The 27,860-nt window shown below is 41.4% G+C and overlaps 2 protein-coding genes across 10 annotated transcripts in view; one reads left to right on the forward strand and one right to left on the reverse strand.

Moving 5' to 3' along the window:
- CMSS1 (cms1 ribosomal small subunit homolog) overlaps nt 1-27,860 on the reverse strand; it is a 250,534-nt gene that overhangs the window by 21,452 nt on the left and 201,222 nt on the right. Inside the window, exon 1 of one of the 7 annotated variants that reach the window (XM_009675143.2) lies at nt 11,782-11,806. The exons of the other annotated variants lie outside the window; for them this stretch is intronic. Within the exon in view, the coding sequence (XP_009673438.2) occupies nt 11,782-11,791 (10 nt within the window). The 5' untranslated portion in view covers nt 11,792-11,806. Of the gene's footprint in view, nt 1-11,781; nt 11,807-27,860 lie in introns of those variants that run through there. 7 annotated transcript variants of the gene reach the window in all.
- Nucleotides 11,952-27,860, forward strand: part of FILIP1L (filamin A interacting protein 1 like) — a 215,544-nt gene continuing 199,635 nt past the window's right edge. For 2 of the 3 annotated variants that reach the window (XM_068960135.1, XM_068960126.1), the window contains exon 1: nt 11,953-12,273. The gene's annotated coding sequence lies outside the window, so the exon portion shown is untranslated. Of the gene's footprint in view, nt 12,274-27,860 lie in introns of all 3 variants that reach the window. The other variant, XM_068960150.1, reaches the window with a different exon arrangement.

Genomic DNA, 27,860 nt, shown 5'->3' on the forward strand with positions numbered 1-27,860 from the left:
TCCTGCACAGCTGCGACACTGCACACTGCACGGCACTAAGGCAGCGGCTTGGAAAAATCCTAACGCAACACAACGGCTAAAAAGTGGTGTACGTATTTACGCCCGGAAAGTACTGTCTTCTAACTTTCACACTTCTTTCACACTTTTTTCAAAGTCTGCATAACAGTCAGCATCCTAAAACTGGGTTGAGATAGCTGTTAAAGAGTTTTTAAAAGTCTGGGAACTTGAGAGCTAGCAATTGAAGAAAATCAGTGAATATTTTAGCAGATTGGATGTCATCTGTCACGAAATCTTATTTGGTATAGACTACATTTCTGGCAAACTTCAACCGCCTTAGAAGCAGAGCAGGGACTGAAAAGACAACTTGCTTTCTGTCCAATACAACTAACAGACTCCTAAATGAAGGGGTTACATAAACATGCTAATGAACTTTATTCAGACCAAAACACAGGGCAGGAAAGAACTAGCAGCACTTGTTTGCTGCTCAGTGCGGGATCACGACATATTCTGACATCCTGAAAGAGAATCCAGCCACGCAAAGCTCCTGCGTCGTTCCACACCTACGGCAGCGATACAAGCGGGGGCACTGAGCAGACGTTGCAGCTAAGCTTGTCTATTTGCCTTCTGCTCTTTGCAGGTTTAGCATGCCAGCAAATCACTGTTTGAACAGGCTGTGGCCATGCGAGAGCCTGATCCCACGCGGTGGCTTCCCAGCTGGTGCAGGGATGCTCCTCTCGGCAGCCCCTCACCACAGGTTAGCTGCAACATCAGGCGGCGCCCACCCCATGCCACTGCTAAGTCAGCCTCATCAGAGAAGGCTGTGAGGTTATTTTGGGATCTTTTCTCAAAGGACATGGACAAGGCAGGTGGCAGGTCTAAATACCAGGCAGAGTGCATGCACACTAGGAAGCCTATGGCACTGGGCTGCATAAGCTGCCCTAGCAGCTATTTTCCCTCTCCTTTGAGAGGCGAGCTAAGAGTCAGATAGAGCCGTCTTCTGTGCTGCCGCTCGGATCATGGGCTAGAGTCAGCAATCCATAGCACTACTACTGCTGTTACGAGTCCCTCACTACTATTTTCTCAACAGTGTTCATCAGATAGCGGCTGAAGGTATAAGATTTTCCAGGAAAGTTTGCTGATCACTTGAAGTGGACACGAGATGGTATTCCTAAACTCACTTGTTTTGTTTTGTCTCTTAATGTCGTTAGTGGTGACATGGCTTTATTTTATTATAAATTTTTATATTAACACTCCAAAAATTCTATCTAGTCCTGGATAGCCTAACATAGGGCAGCAGGTAAAGAGTGGAAGATGCAAACTTGAAGATTTAGGAGTTTAAAAAACGTCATTCTTATGCTGGAGCTCCAATATGTGTGTCAATGCACTGGTTTTCTAATTCCTAATCTCTTGAGGATGTCTGAGTGGTCCTGCACCATGTGCTTCCCTCTACACACCAACAGCTCCTTCTCTCCCCTATTCTTCTCCAAAGCGACAGGTCCTTTATGCCTTCCAGTCACTTTGCAGTCTAAGATATGATGCTTCATTAAAACTGCACTAGAAACTAGAAAATTGCATCATCCAGCATATGCTTGAAGAAGCAAATATGCCTTGATGACTTGATATTATCACTGAGCTTTACCATGGGCTTGCTTCCCCTAATATGACCCTTCCTCCAGCAAAATTTCTTACACTGCCTTCTGGATTTGAGGGACCGCTAGTGCCTTTCATATATCATCTCCCTATATCTTCTGCCCTGACTTCAGAGATGCTGGAGGAGTTACCAGCTTTCGCACGCACCAGCACTACAGCCCTGAGGCCCTGGATGCACTGCATCTAAGCAGTCTGGATGGATTACACAAATGAAGTACACTCAGCAGTTCAGAGCGAGTGCTCTCTTCATTCCTCTTGCTTGGCTCTTCCTTAGCCTCAAGTACCCATCCTTGAATAAATCTGTGTGTATCTCATCAAACTGAAATACTGAGTCAGCTCCTTCTCAATGTATTTACCTCATGCTGTAAATAAATGAGAACTGCATAATGTAGAGAGATTCAGGGAAAACTGAGCGTGATCTTTAAGCGTACCTTTTTAAATCCCCCTTGGCGTGCTTTGAAAGGCAAACAGGAGGAGCCTTTAAGTTTTAAATAACCTCTTCTCTCTCTCCTAACTAAAAGATACACTGCTAGCAATAGCAATCTAAAACTGGACAAATAGTTTCCATGATACAAGCCCGACAAACAATGTACCACCTGTTCACTGCCCATCTGAACTTTGGACTGCACATCGTGATGCAATGTCCTTCTCCTCTTTCAGCTAGAAACGAAAGAAGAGGCAAAGAAGAGCCTGGCCCCAGACTCAGCAAACATCTCTGAAAACACTTCTAATCTGAGCACTTTTCTGCAGTATCCGAGTATTTTTCTTTCATACACTAGTAGGACTTCTCCTCTGTTCCACAGTCAGTCAGTCATACCCCAAGGAGAGAGCAGCTAGCTTCAGGCTGTGATTGTTTGTGACACCACATCAACTCCAGTGACAACAGGAGGGTTGTGCTGGAGGTGTCCAAGTACCAGAGGCCAGGTTCTGCCACCCTTGCTCACACTGAGCAGAGTTATCTCACTCTGCAAGTAAGTACCTGGAAGTCAGTGAGGTTTTTCATAAAGTAAAACATAACTAGATGTGAATAAACGCAGAGGCGTCCAGCTCTCAGATTCCAGACGTGTTTACATCGGGGTAGTACTGCCTGCCCTGTTTTGAGGTGTCAAACTACACAGAAGATTCCTCCCTCTGTCAGACTAGGAGAGAGAACAAATCCTTCCTTAAAAACAAGTTGACACAAATACAGAATCTAACCAATTAATACAGTGTTAACTTTCATCTCTCTCTCGTTGTGCAAATGACTAGATATGCAGGCACTGACGGAAGACACTGTGGGATGGATGGGGTCACTTACAACAGCAGCCCTCCCTAGCCGCTTTCCTGCAACGTACCTATCTTATGTAACCACAAGGTCATAAAAGGATGCTGAACTGCCACAGAGTGCTCCTGATACAGATAAATAAATGCAAATTTGAGAGCTCTTCACTTTCTTCTTTGGTATTACATCAGCAGGATGTCAAACAGACAGTAACTACTAACAGGCTTCCCCAGTCATTAGATATTTATACTTGAATTTATCTGAACTGCACTGAAAAGAAAAAAGCCACTTATGCGTAACACACATACACACACAAAGATAGAATTTCTCATTTTTCTCACGGATTACATTATTTTAAAGTCACTCAATGCAATGGCTTCAAACTCCTTTCTAATTAAATATACATATACCTGAGTGCATCAATATATATACTAAACACATACATATACACATATACATATTAATACACACACACACCTGTGTGCATATTTATACACATACACATAAACAGTCACACAGATATGAATATAATTTAACAGGTTTCCTTTACTCATCACCTTTATTGACTATTAGAGTCATGAAGAAGGTATATTTGCCTAGTCGTTTATTCCAGTACTTTTAAAGGCAGACAAGACATTAATGATACCTGAGGTCATGATGCATGCTATGATGTGAATGCAGTTTTGTTCATATTACCTCCTACATATACATTTGTGTTTGCTAGACTGATCCATCATTATTGAGTCTTTTGACCTTTACATAGCACTTTCCTACTCTAAAGTGACTATTAAAGGAGTTAAAGTGACCACAATATAAATAATTCTTTAACAACTAAGTCAGACTGCCTGAGAAAGTGAAATTCTTCTAGGAGCATAATGCCACAAAATAAACAAAATGTTACAACTGAAAAGGAATAGAAAATAATCTTAAAATACTTTGGAAACTGCGACTTATGTTCTAGCCATTCTGTCACTGAAATAAAGGAAGGAAGCAAAAAATGATTCAAGGCCTGGGAAGTTCTTCACAGAGAGGATGAAGAGAACAGGGTTTTGTTTGTTTGTTTCTTGAGGCAGAGAAGAGGCATGGTGCTTACCACTTTTCGTAATATAGGAACAATCAATGAACGTACAACTGAAAAGACAGTTACTGAAGTTTGGGTTAGAACAATATTCTTTTGCTTAAATATCCAAAGACACCTGAGCAAATCATTTCCATTAGTTTTTTTGATTTGGAAGCTTAATGAGAATGGACATTTGATATCCAGAAGATCTCCAGTGACAAAGGGCAGTAAAGGAAAAGTTCACTTCTTGCAGTTAAACTAATTACTACAGTGGAATTTGGAAGGAACCTGCCTTATGCATCCATGAGGGAGATTCCTTCAATTTTTATTTTAAGTATATAGCACTGCTCCCAGTCAGAGACATACTCGGAGTCAGAAGAGTCCATGGGTCCGAACTGTTACAGAAAGCCCTACGTTCACCCTTTCGCTCCCATCAGTACTAACCCAGATGTACTTACACAAAAACAAAGTTTGTATGTGATTTACTATCACAAACTTCATGCTCCCCTTCTTTTTCCTCTGACTTCCACTCACCTCTGACTGTACTAAAATTGCCTCATACCTAAAATTAGAACATAAGAACATTTGGATAGGGCTTGTGTTTTCCATTTTTTAACAAAAAGCCCTGACTTTTTTATTTGCTATGCTAATCTCCTAGTTTAAGAAACATTGCAGGAATAATGCATGTGCTAGTTTTTACTCTGTAGGTGGGCAAGGTTCATTCAACTCAGACACACTGCGATGAATTAATTTCAGGTAACTTGGAATGCTATGCTTTTATTTATTGATTGATTAAACAGTCCTGATGATTTACTCTGTATTCAATAATTTGGGGAAAAATTATTTCTCAGGGCCCCCGCTTTAAATTCAGCAGAATGAGAACTATTTGATTTTGGGTAAAATGCCAGCTGTGTTGGGCAGATCTCCATTTTTTTCTCATTTGTCAATTTTAGATTCCTTATCTTCGGGAAAAGGAAGCAGAGGGGGAAAGAGGGAAGGCGGGAAAAAGGAATTAAAATCTTTCTCATTATTTTCACTCTTTTGTTATTAAAAACTGTCCTAAATCTTCAGTGAATCAGATTGATTAATCTAAACGTTAATGCATTTCCTTGAACTTTTCTCATTTCATCTTCCCTGTGAGTCACACTGGGTATATACAACGCAACGTCAATTAATTTTCTTTTAAATCTAACAGCTGCCAGCAAAACTAGCTCCCAGGACCCTAGTTCTGATAAAAGGCATCTTCTTGCCACCACAGCAGGCCTGACCATGGTGACTGGCCTAAAAGCACTGATGACAGTATTTTAACATCATTCTGGCATAATTTCTCAAGGCAGCAGGAAACATGAAGCTCCCTGGCCCAGCCAGGAAGCCCACCAGTATCCAAAGGAACAGATGAGGTTTTTTTTAAAATGAAATAGGCCTGACTGGGGGCTGATCCACCCAGGAAAAAGATCATCTTTTAAAATATTTTAAAGTACTCCAAGCTCAAGTACTTCCCTGACACAAGGAAAGGGGTGGACAGACAAACTAAGAAAAAGCCAGCCAGAAGGAACAGGTTTCGCTTAGCAGTGAGAGAAGCAGGCACTCAAGTCAGCGGTGCAGAACAGCAATAGGGATGTAGTAGCTTAAACTGCCTCCTGGACAGAACCCAAATTACTAATCCATATGTCATAGGCGCTTCTAACACCAAAAGAAGGATCTCTCTCATGTTTACCAGGCCAATCCTCTCCAAGTTCCCTCTCTGCGGGCAGTGAAAAGTTCTGATTTTTCCTTAGTGAAGTCTAATAATAGCTCAAATGCCTCAGAGCTCATGGTTTAAAGGCAACTGAGCAAGCAATAGATATGAAACCTTTTTGTGAAACCCCCTAGCCTAGCCACATGGAACTGCTGAGAAGGCAAATTTTATTATTAATGTGGTTCTTTGGACCAGTTGCTTGCTATTTACCCTGATAATAGTTGGGAAATTGATAGTAAATGAGATAGAATTGTTACCAAGCAAATTGGTTGAAAAAGTAAGCTGCCCTTTGGGGAAGACCATCACATAACCACAGCATCAAAAGTAGCTACAAAAATGGCTGTACCCCTTTCCTGGCAGCACCCTCAGAATGATAAATAATTCTCCCCATCATGGACACGGATTATTTGCAGTGGCACTACTGAGAAATTAAGAAGTAAGTAAGAAAAAAAAAATTATCCCTTTACCTCCTTGAACAAGGAATAGCTAAACCATTTAAAACAGTGCAATAAAACAAGATGTAATCCTAGAAATCAGTAAGGGAACACGTGAAAGCTGCCTCTACCTTTAGGTTGAGAGAATCTCTGTGATAATTACATATGATGCCTGCCAGTGCTCTAGCATCCTAAACCCAATCACTATTTCCCTAGGTCTGGTCACTGCTTTTCTTTCTGACCTGTAAACAATAATTCCTTTTTCAAAACAGGCCTATTGCAGTAGCACAGGAAGCCTTCCAATCTGCGAGGACACTTCAAACTGCAGACTTTATCCGCCAAAGCACTTTAAAAAAAGGCATTATAAAGTGCTCTTGTGAGGCATACCTAGGGGGCACACAATATGTGACACAGCCGGAATAGACACAGTCCTACCAAGAAATGAATCAAAAGAGCTTAAATTTTGCCCAGTTAGGTAATAGCCAGAGAGCTTTAGTTCCTTCCTATTCTGTCTTACCTAAGTTTGTGCCAAGGCAGAGCTTATTGCAGTCTGTAGGACTCCAATGTAATAATTTACAAATATTGGCAATAGTACATCCTATGAATAAAACAGTCTTATAAAAATGCAAACACTTTTCCTGGCTAGTTCTGAAGATACATCTACCATAACGCAACTGCCAGACAAATCTGGTAACAGGATACTTGATTTAGGTTCCTCTTTTGTACACTGAATGGCAATTTAAACTAAAAGCATGGCCCATTCCAGCAAAAAGACCCAGATCTTCATGGGAACATTTCACATTAATTTTAGATATGCTCTGACATGATAGGAAACCTTTAGCACACAGACACGACTATCCGTCAGACTGTGCCACACAAAGAATCTCTCATAGAACTTCTATAACAACCACCTCTCCTTTCACCCGTATTTTTCAACATCTCTCTTTTCTTCATTAAAACCTGGTACTTCCAAACCCCTTTTTGCTGTATCTTAACTTGCTGACTGGGAGTGAATCAGAAGAAAAGAAAACGGTCACACCTGAGAGCAAAAGACCTGGAGTGGAAGGAAATCCTGTGGTGTACACATGAGGGAAATACCAAGCACAGAAAAAACAACCTCACATGACACAAATCAAGGTTAGACCTAGCTTATAGTACAGCTACAGTCCAAATTATTTGTAATTTGACCTTTTCATTTTCATATGTTGCTTTCTAAAACAGAAACACATGACAAAATGATAGTAAAAGAATGATCAGACATAAAAGTAGTAGGTTGCCCTCCTTGTAATAAAATGACTTTTTCTCCTAGAAGAGAAGGGTTGAATAGGATATTCCATTGCTGTCTCATAAGGAATAATGGCATCACCAAGGAAGGAAGGAAGAGGGATTCAATATTCACTGATTCACTGTAGTTTTAAAACCCATGGCAGGCAAAGGGCAAACACAAACATTCAACATGTTAGGAATACGACAGACCATTTTATTGTACACCATCCAACTTAATTTCTTCATGACAGGCCTGTCAAACAAGAGCAACCGGAGCCTGAAAACACAGTTATACTTCAGCAGAGCGTAAATCAGTTAAGCCATGGGCTTCAGTACTCTTAAGTACTCCAATGACACCACAAATGAAGGCTCAGTTGACATATGTAACTCTGTGCAAACTCCTCATTACACTTAGTTTTGTCCTCTCAAAAACCACCCTTTACTCTGAAACTTCAGATAATCTCTTTAAATCTCCAAGTTCAGTTTAAAAGCATATTCCTAGAGAGGTGAAGAAGGAACTCAACTCTGAGGAAGTGAAAGGCTGTTTGTTATGGTTTGTTTGTTTGCTTGCAAGTAGCATGGTATTTGGCTGCTTACATATGTACTGTATTAAAGTGAAAATACTACTACATTAAATACTTAACATTTTAAATAGGACTTCTCTTCCTGACATATGCCAAGTATATATACCCTACGATCACTTCACAAACTACTTAAAAGGGTCCCAGCACGCTGCGCAGCAAAAACTGTGCAATGATTTATAACAGCAGGAGGACACCATATCCAACTCCAAAAAGCAAAGGAATGGGGAAAGTCAGAATACAGATGACCGTGTTGGAAATTGGCCAAGACATTGTAGTTCACATATCTCGCCTTGTAAAACGTTCCACAGGATCTTGAAACAACCACAAGTGCCTAGGAATTTGGGCTTAATCAAAGAAAAATCAACTAGTAAATATTAGTTACAGAATACATGATCATATGTGGGGGAACTCCAAGAAGCTGGCTTGAAATAGCTATCAATCTTAACAGAGGCATTAGAGAGAGAAAACAGCCTGGGATCTAGAGAAGCCAGACCCAAATCACTCCAAAGAAAATGCTACCTAAGAAGGCTGGATTGTCAGAGAGAAAAATGGTCTGCAAGGAAGCAGAAAGACCAACCAGCATTGTAAGAAAAACCACAAGTTCTTGAGTCTGGGAAAAGCCAGGCACAGACTAGGGCCTGACTCCCTACTGTACTTCCCACTTGGTGCTGTAGACAGGAAACTCATGCAAAACTAGTCTTAAAAAGAAACTGTGTACATACTGCTGACAAACAAAATACGACTCCATCTGTCTTGAAGAACTACTATAGTCACTCTTGAATCCTTTTCATCAGGCAACATTTACAGCCCCGTACACACAAACAGCACTGGTCTATAAAAGCCACCCCTGAAAACTAACCTCCCTCCCCAAAACTACCCAGTACATCTTATCTGCGTAAACAAAAATCATCCCTTTTTCAAAATATTCATATAGGAGAGGTGCGTGTCACAGTTCCTGGCAAAGAGTTACTGTTCCTATGTTCTTAGGACCTACTTTGCAACAATTCTTCACGTGCTCTAGAGCCTCATCATTTACCAGATGGTACCACAAACACAAATCAGCTTGATTCACTGCAAGGAGTAGGTTCAAAAAAGTTCTAAAAAGAGGACTAAAACTCACGGTCAACGAAAAAAATCTCTGATAAATTTCCAGTGCTATACATTACAGATTTGTCTTCGGTTATGAAAAGCATCCAAAGAAATCCAGCCATTTTACAAGAAAAATACATATCTGCAGGTGTGGACCTAGATAAAACATAACATCTTCTTCAGTTCAACTGGGAAAATGCAACCCTCACTGATACCAACAACTTTCTCTTTGGTTTCATCAGAAGAAATAGTGAATAAGAAAACATTCATTTTAGTACTGCAATCTCTCATAGGTGAATAAGTCTGCAACATGATTGATGGGGTCTCAGGAGCTCACGCAAATCTACACGTGAAAGGCCAGAACCATGCTGGCTAAAGTCACAACAAAGAAAGTATCAAAAACACAGGTCCTCCTTATTACCAACATATTCAATATGCCACAGGAACAGAACCTAAGAAATCAAAAACATCATGTGATGCTCTCCCACAGACTAAGCACTTCCTTTCCAGGCAAGCTCTGCTATCACCTTGTGTAAGAACATGAAACCATGTTTTATTACGCTGCAGACCTATCAAACAACCAACTGCCCTGTCTCGAGAACGTACAGAGCAGCTCTCTGCAGGTGGTGACAGGCAATGCCACTGAATCCTTCACAACACAGTTACCAATGGAAAGTATTGCAGTGCACCAAAGGTCATGCTACTCCCAAAATATCATACGTGAAGGAGCAGGGTGCTCTTTCAGGGGCCTCAGGTAGAGCTGAGGAATCTCCCTCAGTGCTGGCTGCCTTCCAGCTAATCTGTTCTGGTGGGTGACAGTCAGGACCTGCCCCTAGGGAAGCTGCACCCAGTGGTAGGGCCTGACAGACAAGATGAACTGGGATTTCTTTTTTGCTTCTCTAAGGACTACTTATCTCTCACGTATGGAAACTGCTTCAGTTGTTTGCTGTGGAGGGGTAAGAGCATCAACGGGTGCTGGGGAGGAGATGTATATACTCCCTCTTTTTCCCGCTCTCCTTTCTGCTCTGGATCAGCGATTTCGTGGCAATTTTAATAACTCAGCGCTGACATGAGGGGTAGATGTGGCAGCGGCACTGTGCAGCTGGAAGTGGTTGGGTTGGCCTGGACTGTGCCAGGGCTACCAACCTGGAATGTAGGTATCACGACGCTATCAGTGTTTAATTAAGTTTGTCCCATATACTTTTAGAATCTCTTTAGTATTTCCATGGCCCATTTCTCTGTCTCGTGGCAGATTTACTCCATTTTCAGGTCCTATCTCCGAAGTCAAACAGCAACACCCTTCAATACAGTTATAATATTCCCTCCTAACAAATACCCATTTTTGTTAACCAGGGGCAGAAATGGGTAGTTACTTGTGATAAAGCCACAAAATTACTCAAATGATGGACTCTAGTCTAGATCTGAGTATAAATAAGTTTTGCCCAGGAATGTGGTACGGTCCTAGATGTGACATCTCCCATAAAAATGCAGGAGATCCATATTTTCTACTGTTCTCTCATTTATAGAGAACAGCTGTGGGAAGCAGCTGTGGCTCACCGCTGCAGTTTTTGTTGTGAAGGTAACACACAAGAGTCTGGCTGACCCTCAGGACCTGAAGCCGATAGATCGTGATAAAATTACATAGTGGAAGTTGCCAAAAATAGTATGCTTCAATAAAAATATAGAACACACTTTGCAAAAAATGAATAGATTGCATTATTGTTCATAGCCATACACTGACATTTTACTGACCACTTACATCATTCAAGTCTTTCCTGCTTGTGCATGTTTTGCAGGCATACACATCTATAGCATAAGGTAATCATAATCTAGTCTCAACATTTTCTCTTTTTTTCTCCATATTAAAAATCGTACATGTGCATATAATGCAGCATCCACTTAGCTAAGTGTTACCAACAGCAATCGCCTCACAACAAAGAATAATACTGCAAATAAGCTTTTATTCCAACTCCCTACCATGTCTTAACACAAAATGGGAAAGAAAACTTCAAGTTGTTCAGGCTTCCTTATCTTTTTTTATTCAGAGGCCTTTATATGACATAGCAGTGTCAGGTCCTTGTTTGACAAAGTATCAGGTTGATCTGTATCAAGTTAAAGTCTCCTTCAGATTAAGAACAAAATACTCTGCCACGTTGTGACATAGAGTTAGAGTGGCAGTCTCCCTGGATTATAAAACATCTGTCGAAATGCAGTTCCAAGGCCCCAAGGGTTATGTTTCTATACTTCTTATTCTTTTGCTTACTCTCGACGTATACTACACATTTCTCTGTGGTTTGGTCTCAGAGATTGCAGGTTGCGCTGTGCTGCCAAGCTACCCTAGCATCTCAAATTTATATAGTACTGGAATATACATTTGTTGATACACACATTCTTCCAAAAATCTCACTATAAGAGCAAGTGAAAGAAAGGGGAGCTTTTTATAGATGGAAGCTGTGCACATATGAATGAACGTTAATGGGAAATACTACATACTTTGCTGAGTTAATGTTTTTGAAAGGGGAAAAGGTGACAGCCTTTCATCTGTGTCAGTGATCTCTATTTAAGGCTAGAAATTACAAAGTAATCTCTCATCTGTACAGGTCTTTTGTGAACTGGCACGCAGCACATTTGCCTAAATGATCAAATAAAGCACATTATGATTCGATCGGTTGCAACTGCCATAAAAATAGAGCTCATACCTACATTCATTTGCTGCAAGCAGATGGTTGATTGCTTTTCTGTCCTCTTACATTGCAGTCCTGTTCCCTTAGATCCTCTCTTTGAGGAGGGTGACAGGCTGTGAGGTCAGTTTTCTGACAAGGTCATCTGCTTTCAGAGTATGAAGAGAACTGCATTGAAAGTGGGTTGAGTTATATTTAGAGTTTGGTCCAACTCAGTGCCAAGGTCCCCCCACCGCCTCTCCCCTGCAGCACCGTCTCAGGTCTGCTCTTGCAGATCCGCAGCCCACAGAACACCAGAAGAGAGGAGAGTCACTCTCAGCTCCTATTGGATCTAGGTGTTTGCAACTTGCTGTAACAAGGGGAACAGGAGCTCAGAGGAGGACTCCTCAAATCCTTCACTCTGCTCTTATTTAAAGACTATTTTTTTAAATTCAAGTGGGTTTTCCCTTTTCATCTGAGCAAGCAGGGGAACTGCCTGGAATACGGCAAACACTAGTCTCCTGAGCTAAGGTAAGCTCGCTTCATTTTGGTATTATCATCATACTTAAGTGAATAATATTTGATGACTTAGACCACATATGATTTTTCTACTGGATCAGCTTTCTGTATCAGCATTAAGGTTTTGGGGGGATAAGGAAATTCTCCACTTGAAAACCTCAGCAATGATTATCAGAGTCGAAAAATCAGAGGGAAAATTAGTGTAGGTTTGCATGTACAACAGAATATTCATGGTCTGAATTTACCTATTTAAATTAATGTAACAAGCAACTGCCAAGCAAATAAACTTTCATTGGAAAGGTAAGTAAAGAATAGATGTGTGACCACGTGCATGATGATTACATAAACAGGTATGCATTTAGATGGGTTGAGTGGTGTTTTATCTGCATTATTTCATACAATATCAGAAAACGTGGCTTCATGGTTATGAACCTGCAAAAGCAGGGCTTGTTGCAAATAGCAAAAACAAAAACAAAAAACCCCCCAGTGTTTAAAATGGTCCTGCAGCATTGCTTCTCCTTTTAAAATCACACGCGGCTAAAGTTTTCCTCATCCCTTTTTTAAACTGTTACGATTCTTAAGAGAAAAAAACCTAGATGGAGTACAGCACGGCATGTTGTCTGTCTGTAAGGAGATCCTAATACACTTGAGGTCACACGGACATCATGATACAGAGGTACGGACTCAAACATGAGGAGATTGTTATTATGTGAAGACACTCTGGAGCCTTGGCGTACACACACACACACACACACACTCTCATTAGCATCACTGTAGCTTCGTGCAAGGCAAACACATAGGAGTGGTACCCTGAAGAAATAGTGCGGAAAGGTCCATTTGACTGAAAGGTCTAAACGCTAATGCAATAGCGTCAAAAACTTCATAACAGAAACACTGTGCAAAAATGTCAGCAGAAATATCTGAAGAAAGGCAGAGGGGTTCTAGATTAATAGCAAGCAAAGGGCAAAAGAGGTCACTAAGTCACAGTGAGTTCACCTAAGCCAAGACAACTGGGTAAATCCCTGCACTGTGTTCAGGTCTTCATTTTCTTAAACATCAACTAATTAAACAATATTATACCTCAGGCTAAAAATGCATAAAGATTATATGATGGCTAACTCCCACCTGCTGAAGAAAGTTCTGATGTTGCTTACTCCCAACTGGGTAGCAGATCACCTGATCTTCCTCTTTTTCTGATGTTTGTTGGTAATTATGTCCAGAGTCTTGAGAGTTAGCATGTAATAAACACCATTTGTTTCACGCAAAATATCTTTCTAGTAGTTCTAAGACTCTTTAACAAAAAATAATTTAGGGAACATGCTGGAAAACCAACTCAGGCTGTGTGGCATGTAGTAATCCAGATTCATCTGGAAGGTTTTCACTTCAAGAACTTGGAGAAGAGGCTTTTATATGAGGGCTATTAGTGAAAATACATTCATGAAGTTCATCAGTGAGTAAAGGACTTCACTGTACAAGAGCAATTAGTGTGGTCTACAATTGGCAACAACTTTTTGTAAACAAGTGTTTTACATTGATAGAAAAGTGGAGAAATACTTCTTTACACATTTTTAAATGGCCAGTTTTTGCCTGAGGTTGTTACTCAGTGAATCAGCTTCGTTCTTGTGACACTTTGTGGCACCTGTTCTGTTAGTGTATGGGAAAATATTATTTCCCCAAAGGTATTTGATCCTGTTAAAAGCATTTTGGGAGGTTTAAAAGGAAAGTGCTGCAAGTCTGAATTTAGCCTACAAACACAGCGTTTGCAAAGAGACTCTCCTGGAAGAGGGACTGGAGTATGGCTGAACTGCAGGGGAAGCAGGGGACTAACTTGCTTTGGAGGCAGCATTCTGATTTCTGTGGGAAGGTCATGGCACTTTCCTTGTAGGAACCGAGCCTGAAAGGTCTGTATTATACAAATCAGTAGATTTGTTTGCATAAGAATAGTAAGATGAGGGCGATGGAAAATGCCAGTATCATTGTTATGATAAATATGAGCATGCCCTTAGTGTAAGAAGTTAAAGAGAAGCAGACCTGACTGAACAGGCTTCATGTTCTAGCACAATCAAATCTAATATTTAGGTGTACAAATATTCAGAGGAATGATAACAGCCTTCACTACAAACAGCATCTAAATCTGCCTCTAATTGCTTTCCTGTTGGGACCTATCCTGCTTGCTAGGATCCTCCTCTTCTTATTCTCTCCTCTCCCTTACAAGCATCCAGCATCAGAAGGAGCTGTCTTCATCCTCCTGAGGTATGATCTCCAGTGAGCACGGATATGTTCTTCAAAGGCTGTCTGTAGTGGAGAGAACCTCATGGAAGGGGAAAAAAAAAGGGGGCAGGGGAAGAACTTAAGGAACTTTATTTTGTCCTCTGGTGGATGCAAGGAGGATGACTGAAACCAGTCTTTGCCAGTTAGATGGCAAAAAGGGCAGTGGATGGGGCTGGAATTCACTTTCCTCCCTGGAGGTGGGATGGCTGTATATATTGACATGTCCAAGGTTGAGGAGGAGGAGTTTGGCCAGTGATACGTGCTGCCAGCTGGCCAGGCAAAGCGCCAAGGGCACGTTCACAAACTCTTGGCATTGGTACTGTCACCCTCGGTTGAGAGGTGAAAGCAGAGCCAGAACCAGATGGTTAAATCCAAACAGCGCCGGGGGAAAAGTAATTCCAGCCAGCAGTCAGATCTCCATTACCGCTTACAGTATTTATCTGCCTGCTTGGTGCCTTTCTCCTAGTGCAACCAAACAGCACACAGAGCTGGGATTTTTCTTCCCTCTCTGCTATCCCTTAGCCAAACTGGACTGACAGAAGCAAGCTTGGGTTTTGCGTCAGAGTGTACCTCAGCTCATCCTCAAGCAACTACCTTTAGGCAGTGGTCAGAGAAGCCCTGTCTGACACTGAAGCAGCACTGGCTTATGGCTCTGCAGTCAACAGTCTACCAGAAAGGCCTGAGACCCATCTCCACCCGCCACCACTATCGTTGTGCAGCTAGTGCTGCAGCCAGCATCCAGGCAGGGACACCCTGAAGGGGCTGGAAGAGGCTGTGGGAAGGGGAAAGATGGCCCTGAGAGTTGTCAGAAATGGAGATAAGATGGAAAAGAGTGAGGGTGGTGGCCAGAGGCAGTCCAAGAGTGGTCTGGAGCAGTTCTCTGTATGTATGCTTGCATGAGGAGGGAATACAATATGTGATATGAAAACGGGTTGCCACAGCTGCTAAAGGAGCTATACTTTCACATCTGTGCAGGAATTCGCTTTCAAAACCATTTCATGATTATTGCCGTGCCTCCTGAACACATTTGCCAGGAAGAAAAAGGGCAGAGGAGGATGTGCTAATACATGCTGGACAAGAAAGAGAGATACTTAATCATAACAAAGATGAGAGTTATAAGCAAAGGGTATATTAAATCATTTCAATCATACTGCTAAAGAGTATTTTCCCCCGAGATCTACTGGTAACAGGGAAGGTCAGGGGGAGGGCAATCAAAGTTCATACTTCCAATGCACCACATAGCCCCAAGCTTTGTCTGATCTGCTTGCAAAAATCCATCTCCCCAAAACAGAGGAAAGAAAAAACAACAAAGCTTGTCCATAGGGTCCCCAGCTATATTTTGGTCTCTGTATGCCAGATATATAGTGACATCTTGTTGCAGAAAAGAGAGTCTGCTTTGAGGTGAATGGCAGCCTCAGCAGACTGCATGTTCTTGCAGCCTGATATAGCGTTGGGACTAATGGAAACATGTCTGACGCTGGTTCTCACAATTTGCATTGGAAAATCCTACTATTCAGCCAGGCAAATTCATTCTTCTCTACCTAAAGCACAATAAGACTTCATGCTCATGTCCAAGCAGAATAAAGGACAGAAGGACATTGAAGACCTAGGTACTCCGTTGGCCTGCAGTACCACACTGCTTTGCAGCAGCAATTACCCCCTCACCTCCCCAATAAATAAATAAATAAATAAACCCAAGTAGACTACTGTCTGTTACACTCATGCCTGCCTTCCTGTCCCAAACTCATTGAGCACTGGCGCCACTCAGCATAACTTTATAGGTCTCTTTCTAAACAGGTGTGCTAGGCCTTACTTCTGTAAGTGATTATTCAGAACTGATACACAACCTATTCATGTAAAGTAAGGTTTGTTGTGCGTGATCTCAGTATAGCTGCTGCAGCCCGGCTTTCCCTGGTCATGCCTGCAGCTCTCATCTCTCTCACACTCGCACAAACGCGCACACTTGCATATGGACGCAGCTGCCTACAGACAAATGACAAAGCCGAGACCCACTCTCTATCCATTAACGCCCAAATATTTTAGGCTACGATGAAGCATCTCCTTCAAAAAATTAATTTATTGTATATGAACTTTCAGTTTGGCTGGATGAAATGGAGAGCAATGACAACAACTTGTTTAGAAAATGATGGCACGAGAACAAAATTGAACAATTGACTGTCACTTATCCAACATGTTAAAAAACAGTGTGTAGGGGTATAAGAGAGAGTATATACATTCAGAGTACTAGTGGTTAGGTGTACTTGAAAACATGCTTGCAAAAAGTGATTTAAAAGTGAGGATGCACAGCTGGGCCCCTGCATGTTTCTTTCTTTTCTTTTTTTTTCATTTAATTTTATTTTATTTCCAAATAGCTGTTCCCAGCTCCTAGTATACAGACAGCTACAACAGTAAACTGAAAAGAGAACTGATATGGTGAGGGATATATTTCTTACAGTGGTAGCAGACACATACAGCATGTTCAAAGAAAGATGTTTGCTCTTTCGGAGAGATTACTAAGAGCTGCACAGCCTGGGAAAGCACTGGGCTAGCAATGGCTGGGCTTTGCTGAAGCAGCCTTTCTAAGAACAGAGTATGCACGGCTTTCTGCTGCTCGGTGACATCTGCCAAGGGAATGTATTGTTTGCACTGCTGGACTGTATCAGTACACTATATTTTAGGATGAATATGGTTAAGTTTAAAATAATTTCTGGTAAAAATCCCACTCATATAAAGTGGCATTGTTACGCAGGAAGAAATAGTTAAAATTGGTATTACATGCATTTCTGACACAAATCTCTTCCACTACATAATACTAAATTCCATCAATCTCAGGAAATTTGCAGTGATCACTACAGGGGCTAAAAAGGTACAGAAAGCAATCCAGCAGCACTGAATTCTTTTGTCTCAAACATCATAGAGTGAAAAATATGCACAGCTGCAACACTGTAAATTTCAATTTTATATAAAATGAAACCTGCAGTAAACATAGTCCTGTTAAAAGTAAATCCTTGAAGGTGAACTTTTTCTTTTTTTACTCAAAACCACCTTTTTAGTGTACCATTTTTTTCCCCATGCACTCACTTAAACAAGAGAACAACAGTGTCCAATCTCTAGCACACAAATAATATTTTAAAAGTTTAGTATTTATAACCCAATTGTATTTGCCACAGCAGGCATGCAACTTCCTTAATCACTAGTAATGCTGCAGATGAATATAGACATGAAGAATGAAAGGAATGTATAATACTTCCCAAACTGCAATGAACAACAAATGTTTTAAGATAGTCTCCCTAAGGAAACAATTAAAAAATCTTTGCACAGTACAGTGAAAAATGGGCATTTTAGGTTGAGTCTCATCTGTCTCTACGAGCGCTCCCGTAAGACAAAATTAAGAGTGGCAAACATTGTTCCTGTTACTCTGCTTTATTTTGTTAAAATAATGGTTAGAGACGGCATCCCATATAACTTGATGTGTATCACTGCACATCTACTCCTACCTTACCCACCTAAAGGAAGACAATAAAGGAAATCCCACTTGGAAAGAAGGTGGGGAAACACCTGATTAATACGTTAGAACGCAAGCAAACTGAGATCACACAGCAAGACACGTGCTGTCGCTTTGTGGTTTTTTGCATGTAGCCAAGCGAAGAGCCTGCACATTCCCCATTGTAAGTTCCTACATTGTCCAGCATGAGACTACTTAGAGGCTGAGACAGCTCAGGCCCAGGCAGCGATGGAGGGGTTTTTTTGATACGGACTAGTAGACATCTAAAGACTGAAACGATATGACCTCTCTCAACCCTCTTGCAATAGGAAACTTAAGAATCTTGAAGGGGTTAAAACAGAGTGTTCACTCCCCCTCACATCAACTTTCACGTGACCTCCAGTTGTCTGCAGAGGACAACGCGTAGTCTAATTATAGGTTCCTCGATTCTTCCTAAAGATCGTCCCCTTAACGCGGGCAAAGAGTTTTATGAATCTCTTTCCGAGCACAGATCGTCTTCCATCTTCAAATTCCCTTTTTTCCATAACACAATCATGTAAAAAGCAGGTTCCCCCGTCAAGTTTGTTCCTGATCAGTGAAATAACAGAAATAAATGCCAGGTTTCATCAAGCAATGCAGGGTATTATGTGACCACTAGAGAAGGCATGCATAGTTTCTTCTCTCTGTACTTGCCTGTGACATGTCTTTCAAAGAGAGCTGTTAACACTGGGGACATTTTTGCTATGAAAAGTGCAGAACGACTTTATGTATCTGACAGTTTCATATTTTACAACTGTTGAGGATCTATATATATACTACACATATTAGCTGATACTCTATTTTCTTTGCGCTATGTATGCATACCCATTACGTGTGGTTAAAGGAAGAACGCTTAGAGGATTTCTTCGGATTGAAGTCAGGTGCATGTACGTGCTTGGTTATATTAAGGGTTTGGGAGTAAGCATTTCTAGATCTGATAGGGACTACTTAGCCTTTAGCAAATCACTAGCGCTTCTGTCTCAGTTTGTCTTACTGGAGAAGAATTAAAAAAAGAAGAAAAAAAAACCCGCAGAAATGCCTCTTTACCTCAACTGGGTGTTTTGGAGCTTAAATAACATATGTCAAGTGCTATGGGATCCTTGGAGAAAGTGCTATAGCAAAATAAAATAATAGCAATAAAATAATAGGGGTTTTTATTACACTTTAGAGTGAAAGGACATAAAGTTCCCTTTTTAACCCTCGATAAAGATAAAATATTTTGAAGAATCCAAACCAGTTGTGTGTGAATCATGAAAATGAAAAACAAACTTGAGGCTCACTCTGTCAGAGAGGCAAGCGAGGCTCAGCGGGATCCCACTCAACTTGGAGTTGCAATTCCACAGTCTCTGTATAAGATAGCCATGTTCAAAGGGTAATCACAGTTTTGCTATAGAGCAGCTTCTGGGTAGAATGCCTTGACATGTAAGAAAAAAATGATAAGGGTTAGGCCCCAGCCAAAGGGTTTCACTCCTGCACCCAGCTCAAGTGAAAATTGATGACACACTCTGTAAAGTTGGGGTCAGCATATATGGTAAGGCAGAGGCAGGAGCAGCGCTTTATCCAGGCCCTGAAGGTCTCAACTCTGGAGACAGTCTCTTAACGCAGATGTCCTCCAATATCCTATACACTTTCACACACTATGAATTCTTCCTTCTAGACCCTGCTGGGAAATGCAGTCTCCTCCCGCTTGATTTACTGCCTAATTACTGATAAGAAAACTACATTTTAGCAGAACATTACCCTCAGTACAACAGAGATGAGATAGGCAGTACTTCTGGAGAGGGGAGATCAGCGTCTTAGCCAAACTTACAGAAAACAGAAATCTTAAAATAATCCTAGTCTTCCAGTATAGAAGACAGTATATCCCCTCAAATCAGAGATATTTTCTGTCTCTCTGCTTGCTTTTGGCTTCAGAAAAAACATATCTATACAATTAATACTATCAAACAGAGACCAGCTTTTGTTTATTTTTCTGACTGAACTGATCACTTAGCTCAGCAATGGTAGGGACTGGGAGGCTGCACCAGGACTATAATGAAGGGAAAGCCTTGGGGAACAATTTTGATTATAGTGGAGGTTTCAGCTGACTACATTTTAATTAATCGGAGTAAATGCAGCACTCGGAATTCCCAGGTACCCTATTTCAAACAGCAGACTAACATGACTAGTTTTAGGGCATATTTTAACATTGTTTTAATAAATTCTTTAACGTTTCTTTTTCGTCTCAGAGGTAATCTAATTTCTTTCTGATTTTTATTATGGAGGCTTTCATTAGGCACTTGGACTATAAATCTCTAAAATGATGTAGCTGCAAAATGCCAAAAATAGACTCAGAAACCAAATTCCTCTTCAATATATCTATTAATCAAAAGCACAGTGCATTTTCTAATTACAAGTGTTTTCATATCTATAAAGCATTTTAATTTAAAAATATAATAGGACTCTATTATAAAGACAAGGCACAGCTACATTTAAGCTGCTCAGCAGTCAGCCAGTTTAATAATAATAATAGTTAACTACTGCTATAGCATATACACAGAAATAGTCAATGACAGCAGAAAAGCAGGATATTCAGAGTTCAATACACAGTGCAGTGTCTACATTAACTCCATAATCCAGGCTTAAATCAGTCATACTTAGGGGCTGACAAAACATGCGTAGTCTGAGAAATATGTGGCAAACAAGAAACCGGGTCCCAAAATATGCAAGTTTTGTCCTAATAAATCACAAGACCTAGAGCAGAAATGATGTAATTTATATTTTAGAATTCACCAAGCGCATACATTTTCTTTGTATTCTCCTCTGCATCCTGCATGCACCAGTGTTATGCTACTGGATGAGAACCTGACTGCTGAGCTGTCCTGCAGTTGCCTGGTCTCCACTGAGACGCTTCCTAACTTTTGTTGAACGCGACGCCCAGAGGTGGCCACACGCTCCCCCGGCCTAGCGAGAGTAGTAGATATAGAATGTTCCTCCAAGAGGGGTTTCGAAAATAAGAAAGATCCAAATATTCTAAAAAAAGCAGGTGAAAAAACAAAGGCTGCAATCCAGCAGAGAGGGCTAAATGCAAGAGAAGGGCAAAACACTAGGTGAAGCTAGTGATAGTGATGGCGGGAAAGGAGTTGACGACACAGACAAGGACTCTCGTTCAGAGCCAGTAAGCTTTTCCGTATTTATTCCATAGAAAATGCCCAGTTTTCTACATGAACGAACCCTATCTCCTTCCCAATGCAATCAGCTGCTGCATTATCTACTTGGCGTTCAGCCCATGGGACAGCTCCTTGATCTTGGCGTAGGGGCAAGGTAGCAGAGGCAACTCTCTTGCGCTTTTAAGATATCGTCATGCCATTGCTGCGGACATATGCTCCCTCCTGGCGCTCCCTACCCCTCCTAAGGCACCTAATTACTATGACACCCAGACAAATGCAGCCCATTGCTGATGGTTGCCCACTTTTGAGAAAGAGACCCAATTATGCCTCTTCCCTATATAAGAAAAGGCTGGAGGGAATAAAAGAGAGGTGAAAAAGCTTCCTTTGCATGTTTCATAATCCCAGTGTTTCCATAAAGCTGCCACCAAAAAAATCCCCACACAAATAAAATAAAATATCAATCTAGATTTTCAAGGGTAAACCTGTTTTGTGTAGGGAAAAAGGGAGGCTTCTGTGTACAACCAACAAAGCAAATGTGATTTAAGGCAATGATAACGGATTTCCTTTGACAACGGTACAGATGTAAGTTCATCTGTAAGTTCTCTCAAGGCACCTATTTCAGCAATCACTATTTTCCATTCGTTTCTGCAAACCTGACAGTACTATAAAAGTTCTGTTTCACAGCTGTCATTACCATGAACATTACAATAACTTGCTGCATTAAATAATCATAGAATCGTGCAAAGGCTATGACCTTCTCAGGTGCGTGTAAAATTTTTCCAGACTGAAAACCACCCCATTCCTGTCTAGCAGTAATTGCTTGTGAAACCAGCACCTAGAGAGTTTAGAAGGAAACTCTTAAAGAGTCAAAAGTATCAAATTACTGCCTTAGAATAAGGCAGAAGGCCCAACTTGTTGATTTGGAGAGGCAGTTTTTGCATAGATTTGCAAGCCTGAAGCAGATTTTTTTCACACTGAGCCTCCAATCAACCGAGTATTAAGTTCAGGTTTCATAAGATCTCAAGCGATGCATTTCACACCTGCTGCGTACGCTACAGGTTAGCGCTGTGATCAAACCAGAACAAAACGAACAGGCGCGATTGATCTCCCTGCCTCAGGGTAAGCAACAGAGGTGGGAAATCCCCCATCAAGAACATGTGAAACCACCAGCACTCACACAGCGCAGCCTCAAGTGATCTAGAATTTCTCTCCTAATTTTCTGTCCTTTACTCGTATCTTGTCTTTCAAGCGTATCCAAGGATGAGCAAAGGTAAATAATGCAGCATGCTTTACCTGCGGCTGACCCTAAAAGCCACTTCAAAACAGCAAGCTTGGGCAGATCCTAGCCAGCATCTCTAAAGAGGGCTCTGAAGAGCTTCAATCTATAAAGAACAGCTCTGAATTCTCCTTTGGCTGTTAACCACACTCCAGAGCAATAGCAAGAGCCACTGATGTCCCAGGTTTTTCTCGATGTGATAATCAAGAAGTGAAGATAAATTTAAGGAGGGTGGGAAGCCCAAGTATGTTGCCCTCTGGCCAGAAGTAACATATTCTCAGCTTCCTTTAAGCTCAGACCTCCAAGAAACGTACCTTGGAGGCAGTTCTGCTGTAACAACCATGTTGCAAGGAATCCCATAGCTATGTTAAAAATCCTCCCTGCAGCTGATAGCAATGGAGTCACCGAATGCAGAGGGGGAGCACTCTTTCTGGAGCAGGCCGGGAGAGCTGCTTCTCCTTAGAGAGTTACGCGCTCTCTCTCCTTTCGCACTGAACCCACACAATAGAGGACCAGTGCTTTATGAACACATGTAACAGTAACAAATATGCTGCTGACTCCAAAATATATGTAGCATGAGGACTCCCACCCAAAAAGGAAACAGGCAGAGAAAATGCTTCCTTAGTGGAAATATTTTACTTATTTATTTATTTTGAACTAGAGAATCTGCACATCTCCTCTTCCTTAAATCTCCTCATGCACGTGTTGGGAGCAGGGACTCTTTGTCCTTTTAAAATGGTTGAATCACTACCACACCTGCTAAGTAAGCCTTGCACTGGGTGGAGGGAACTACCCGTGCAAATTTCTTCAAACTGTCTACGCAGCACAACCGCCTCCTGCAGTATCCTTGCAAAACTCCACTCAGCCATTCTGATCATTTTTAAGAGCAAGGAAAATACAGACAGAAATATAGGGCACTGTATTTTTTGTAGTTGGGGTGGTGAGGGGAAACATATCTCAAAAAAGCAAGTCGTTTCTGGATGGGGCTTGGACAGTTTCTGATCTATTTTAAAATCACTTAAGATTAGTAGCACTTTTCCACCGTTTGAGGAAGATGAGGGCCGTGAGTATTTTCACTCAAAAACAGCCCCCGTTCTGGTTTGTCAGGCAAGACTTCCATTAGGACATACTTCAGGAAGCTCACAGTACCTGTGTGTTCTGCTCTACAAGCAGCAAACACAGTTCCTTCAGCTGTACTCCTGTGTTGAATTACGGGGTCGTTTTTCAAAGTGAGTTTTAAAGTGTACAGAGCCAGGATTTGGACATGATCAGAAGTCCATAGATCTGGCTGCTGCTTTCAACACAGTCAACTGCAAGGTGCGAGGGACTTGCCTGCAGAAGCAAACAGGAGTCAATGTGAAACAGTGTCAGCCGGTTCGCCTCATTCCTACCAAGAGGCCCGAAACAGGCAGCTGCTCCTCCTCAGGAGGAGTGCTTGCCATGGCATCCAAACAGATTAGGCTCCACTCCCCATGAAGCTATACATTATTAATCTTATCTGAAGCAGACAGTGCTGACGCCCAGCTTCCTCAGTGTCTGGAAGAATACCAGCTGTCTCAAACTCAGCCCAAGGAAACGGAGAGAACGCCTGCATGTATCGGGGGAAATACATCTTAAAACTTTGCAAGGTCTAGAATCACTCTCCTATTTTTTTCCTACACACCATCAAAGCAACTGCCTGGGATTCATACTTTGCTCCATGTTTCTGCACCCCCAGGTATGAGAGACACCTTTTTTTTTTTTTTTTTTTTTAAAACTACTGGTTAGAAAATAACTGTGCCACCTCCTCTCAGGCAAGGACTTGGCCCCAATGGCCCGTCCATTTGTCTTTTCGAATAGGCTACCACAAGACTGACCAACAGAAGGAGAAGGCCAGGTTATGAAGCAGGTGGAAGTTACGGCAGCACACCTCCCAAAGCACTGGGATGCACACTGTAAAGAAAATTACTTTAAACGAGATAATTCCTTGGCTTCCACCTCTTAAAAGTACCTCATGGACCGGGTCCTAGGACTCACCAATCTCTATGACCCTTTTCTTTTTCTTCATCAGCCTTGGAGCATTACAATGAAAGAATACCATAGGGTTGCTAGCACGAAGGAGAAAAAGTTCATTTCCAGTGAAAGCTAACCAAGCTGAGGAAGAACTTACTACTTGAACTTATTAGCTGGTCCCTAAAGTGTGCTAGGTAAGACTCGTGTTTATCGGCCCTTCTCAGAAGTGGTCATAATCCTGTTCAAGGCAAATTAAACAAACAATAGGCAGAAATGAATCTTTATTGACTTGCAGATCTTCCAAAGCTTCCAACAATCTCAAATAAGTTTCAACAGCATAGACCGGTGCAAAGCAAATATATGGCTGGACAGACAGACTAAGCCCTTGAAAAACCAAACAACACTGAGCACTGCAGCTAATTTTGCACCAGAAACTGGTTTCTTGGACTCATGTTGCATTTCAGGATGTAGCCCAGCAGCGAGTGGTGTTTACGAATGCTCACAACACCAAGACACACACGTTATCTTGCACATGCCGCCTTCCCAAAAAACCCAGAGATCTTTGTTCTGGCAACATTACATGTGACGATGAACTATTTTTAAAAAGAGTGAAAGCAAAGCCTGCTTGTAAAGAAACTTTTCACTCCAGAGCAAAACAATTTCCAACCAGTTTTTGACCTACTAAATCAGGGACCAGGACTTTGCTAGCAAGTGGGAAAGTGCTCTACAATTTAAAATGTTACAGCCAAGCTGACACAAGGTAATTCAAACAACCTGAATGGCTAATATGCAGTGATTTTTACTGTAAAATACCATGCTCAGATCAAATGAAACCACATTATTCATTATCATGGAAAATACAGTAATTCCACTCACTATTTCCCACAGGCTTACAACACCAATAAATCCAGATTTGTGTCATTAATCTCTAGAATTAATGACTGACTACCAGTAACAGTGTAATAGGTGGTGATGAAAGCACTAGAAACGCCCCGTAACACAGATGCTATTGCCTTTGTGTGGGGAGACCCTGTGTGGTAAGTGAAAATTAACTTGAAAGATACAGCTCATTTTACACTTTTGCGTTCTCCTATAAATGCTGGATTTGGAGCACGTTAATATAAAAACATGCTCCCAAGATTTTCTCTTTTTTAATTCGTAATTTTAATGGAACACTACGGCCAAATAGTATCACCTTCACCCACTTACATCATCAAAACAAGATTACATCATTACTTTTACTTTCTAAAGCTCATTTTTGGCAAAGTCAGTCATCTGTGCTCTCAGGTACTGTTTAGAAAGCAAGTTTAGCAGATTAATCCATTTGTCTCCCTATGTATTATGCTTTCTGCGTTGCCATATTTACCATATGACTTGAAGCACAGCAAATAAACACTGTCTTAAATCTGTGACTGCCTCAGATCTGCTTGACTGGGCTCTTCTTCATGCCTCTGGAAGTAGGCTCCTGGTTACATAGCATGAAGTCTCAGACTAAATCTCGGTATATAATACTTGAACAAGTAAAGATTTCCAGGTACAAGGCTGAAAAATCTTACATTTCCATCCTCAAAATCCACAGTGTAAACTTCATATACATTCACCCATTAAGCAGGTATGACAGTATTTGATTAGCTCTGAAGTAATCCTCGTCTTTATCGTCACAGCAAAGGCAGGCTAGATAAACATGTATATCCCATCAAGTTAGACAACAGTCTAAAGGCTTCCTCACACTCATCTCTGGGTTTGACCCTCAGAGTCATCAGCAAAATACCATTAAGCTACATCCACCATGCTTTCATTACAAGGCTTAATTTCCTCCATTACTCCATTTCCCATTAACCAGTGGCCTTCAGAGTCTAATGTCTCACACATGAGCTTACAGAGTCAGAGCCAAGATCTGCCCATCTATAAAGGACAGAAAGCAGTTCAGACATACGCTGAATAGAGAGTTTGATTTTGCTTACATTGGACACAGTATTTGTTCAAGTAAAAACACAAGGGGAGTATATTAAAAAACAACATGCACACAACTTGGCATGCTGAAAGAAAATTACGGTCATGTCTCTCATGCTAGAGGTGTTGACAGAAGAGTTCAGAGTCGCTGCCAAGCTTATTGTCATCCTGAACATGCATTGGCTGTTCAGACACCGGTCACAAGATTTAAAGAATAAAACAATGTTTAGTTTTGTATGGAAATGTTAATACATGTAAAGTTAAACAAGTTGTTTGCCCCTCTCTTCCCCCCCCCCCCCCCCCTTTTTTAAACCAACCACCATTCAGCACATACTTGCTATAATATGCATCTTTCAGGAGCCTTTTAATCAATCATAGCAATTTGTAAACCATTTCAAAAATAAATATTTAGAGGTCATGTAAGCAATGAACTCAAAGAATGGCTTAGATCCAGGCATTGTGTAGACTGAATGATGTGAGCCTCCAGACATTTTTTTGCCCATGCAGTGCCATCAAAGAATTTTATTGTTTTAAACAACATGACCAAAATTAAGGAAAGAAAGGGAGGGATGAGGAATTGAGAACTGGGAAGTGAGATGGGGGAAGGAGAGAGGGGTCATACTCCACCACTCAACATACGCAGCAGAAGGTTAGGAACGAGGCAAGAAGCAAGGTCAGAGCAGCAATGGCAGCCACGTCTATTCTTGGAAAGAGCTTAAGAACTAAATTAACACCAAAAAAAAAATCCCCGTGCTTATCATCAGACATCAGTTACTCTCTGCCCTGTTTTCTTCTCACTAGCCTGGATAGGATTTTTAGCAAAACAACTTTTCTTAATTACCTATTTGGGCATTGAAGTACTCGAGGAAAGAGCTGGAGGCTCAGCTGCCACCCCAACATGAAGTGCAGTTGGAAAAATACTCAATTCCATTAATTATCTTCCTCTGACCAAAGGACTTCCTGGGGATCATGGAAAACCGGAAGAGGAGAAGCAGCTCAGCTCACAGGGTTACCTGTGAAATCTGACAGTTGTTCTGCTTCCTAAAGAGCAAATCCACCTGAACCTCTTCCCTCAGTCAACACCCCTCTCCCCCCCGCTTTGGAGAAAAGATCTCCTATCTCAGACTCTGGAATGGCTCTGTTGCCTTTAACTCCAACTGACTTGGGAAAGCGCTGTCTCTCATGCGGTTCAGCAAGAGTAAAAGATATTCCTTCTTTGGACTTGGAAAAAGTCATGCAGAAGGCTGCCTCTTCCTGCTTCGTCACCAACCACATCCAGGTCTCTATACCACTTTGCGGCAAAATACTTCACTGTGCTACTCTGGGAAATTAGTTGCAGACACTTCTGTAGTGAATCTTTTCTTTGCCATGTGCTTTATAAAAGGAATCAGAAAAGTCTACTTCACAGGCTCTGTACCAGCCACAAGGAACTGCA

Source organism: Struthio camelus, chromosome 1, assembly GCF_040807025.1.
Source record: "Struthio camelus isolate bStrCam1 chromosome 1, bStrCam1.hap1, whole genome shotgun sequence".
Taxonomy (NCBI): Eukaryota; Metazoa; Chordata; class Aves; order Struthioniformes; family Struthionidae; genus Struthio; species Struthio camelus.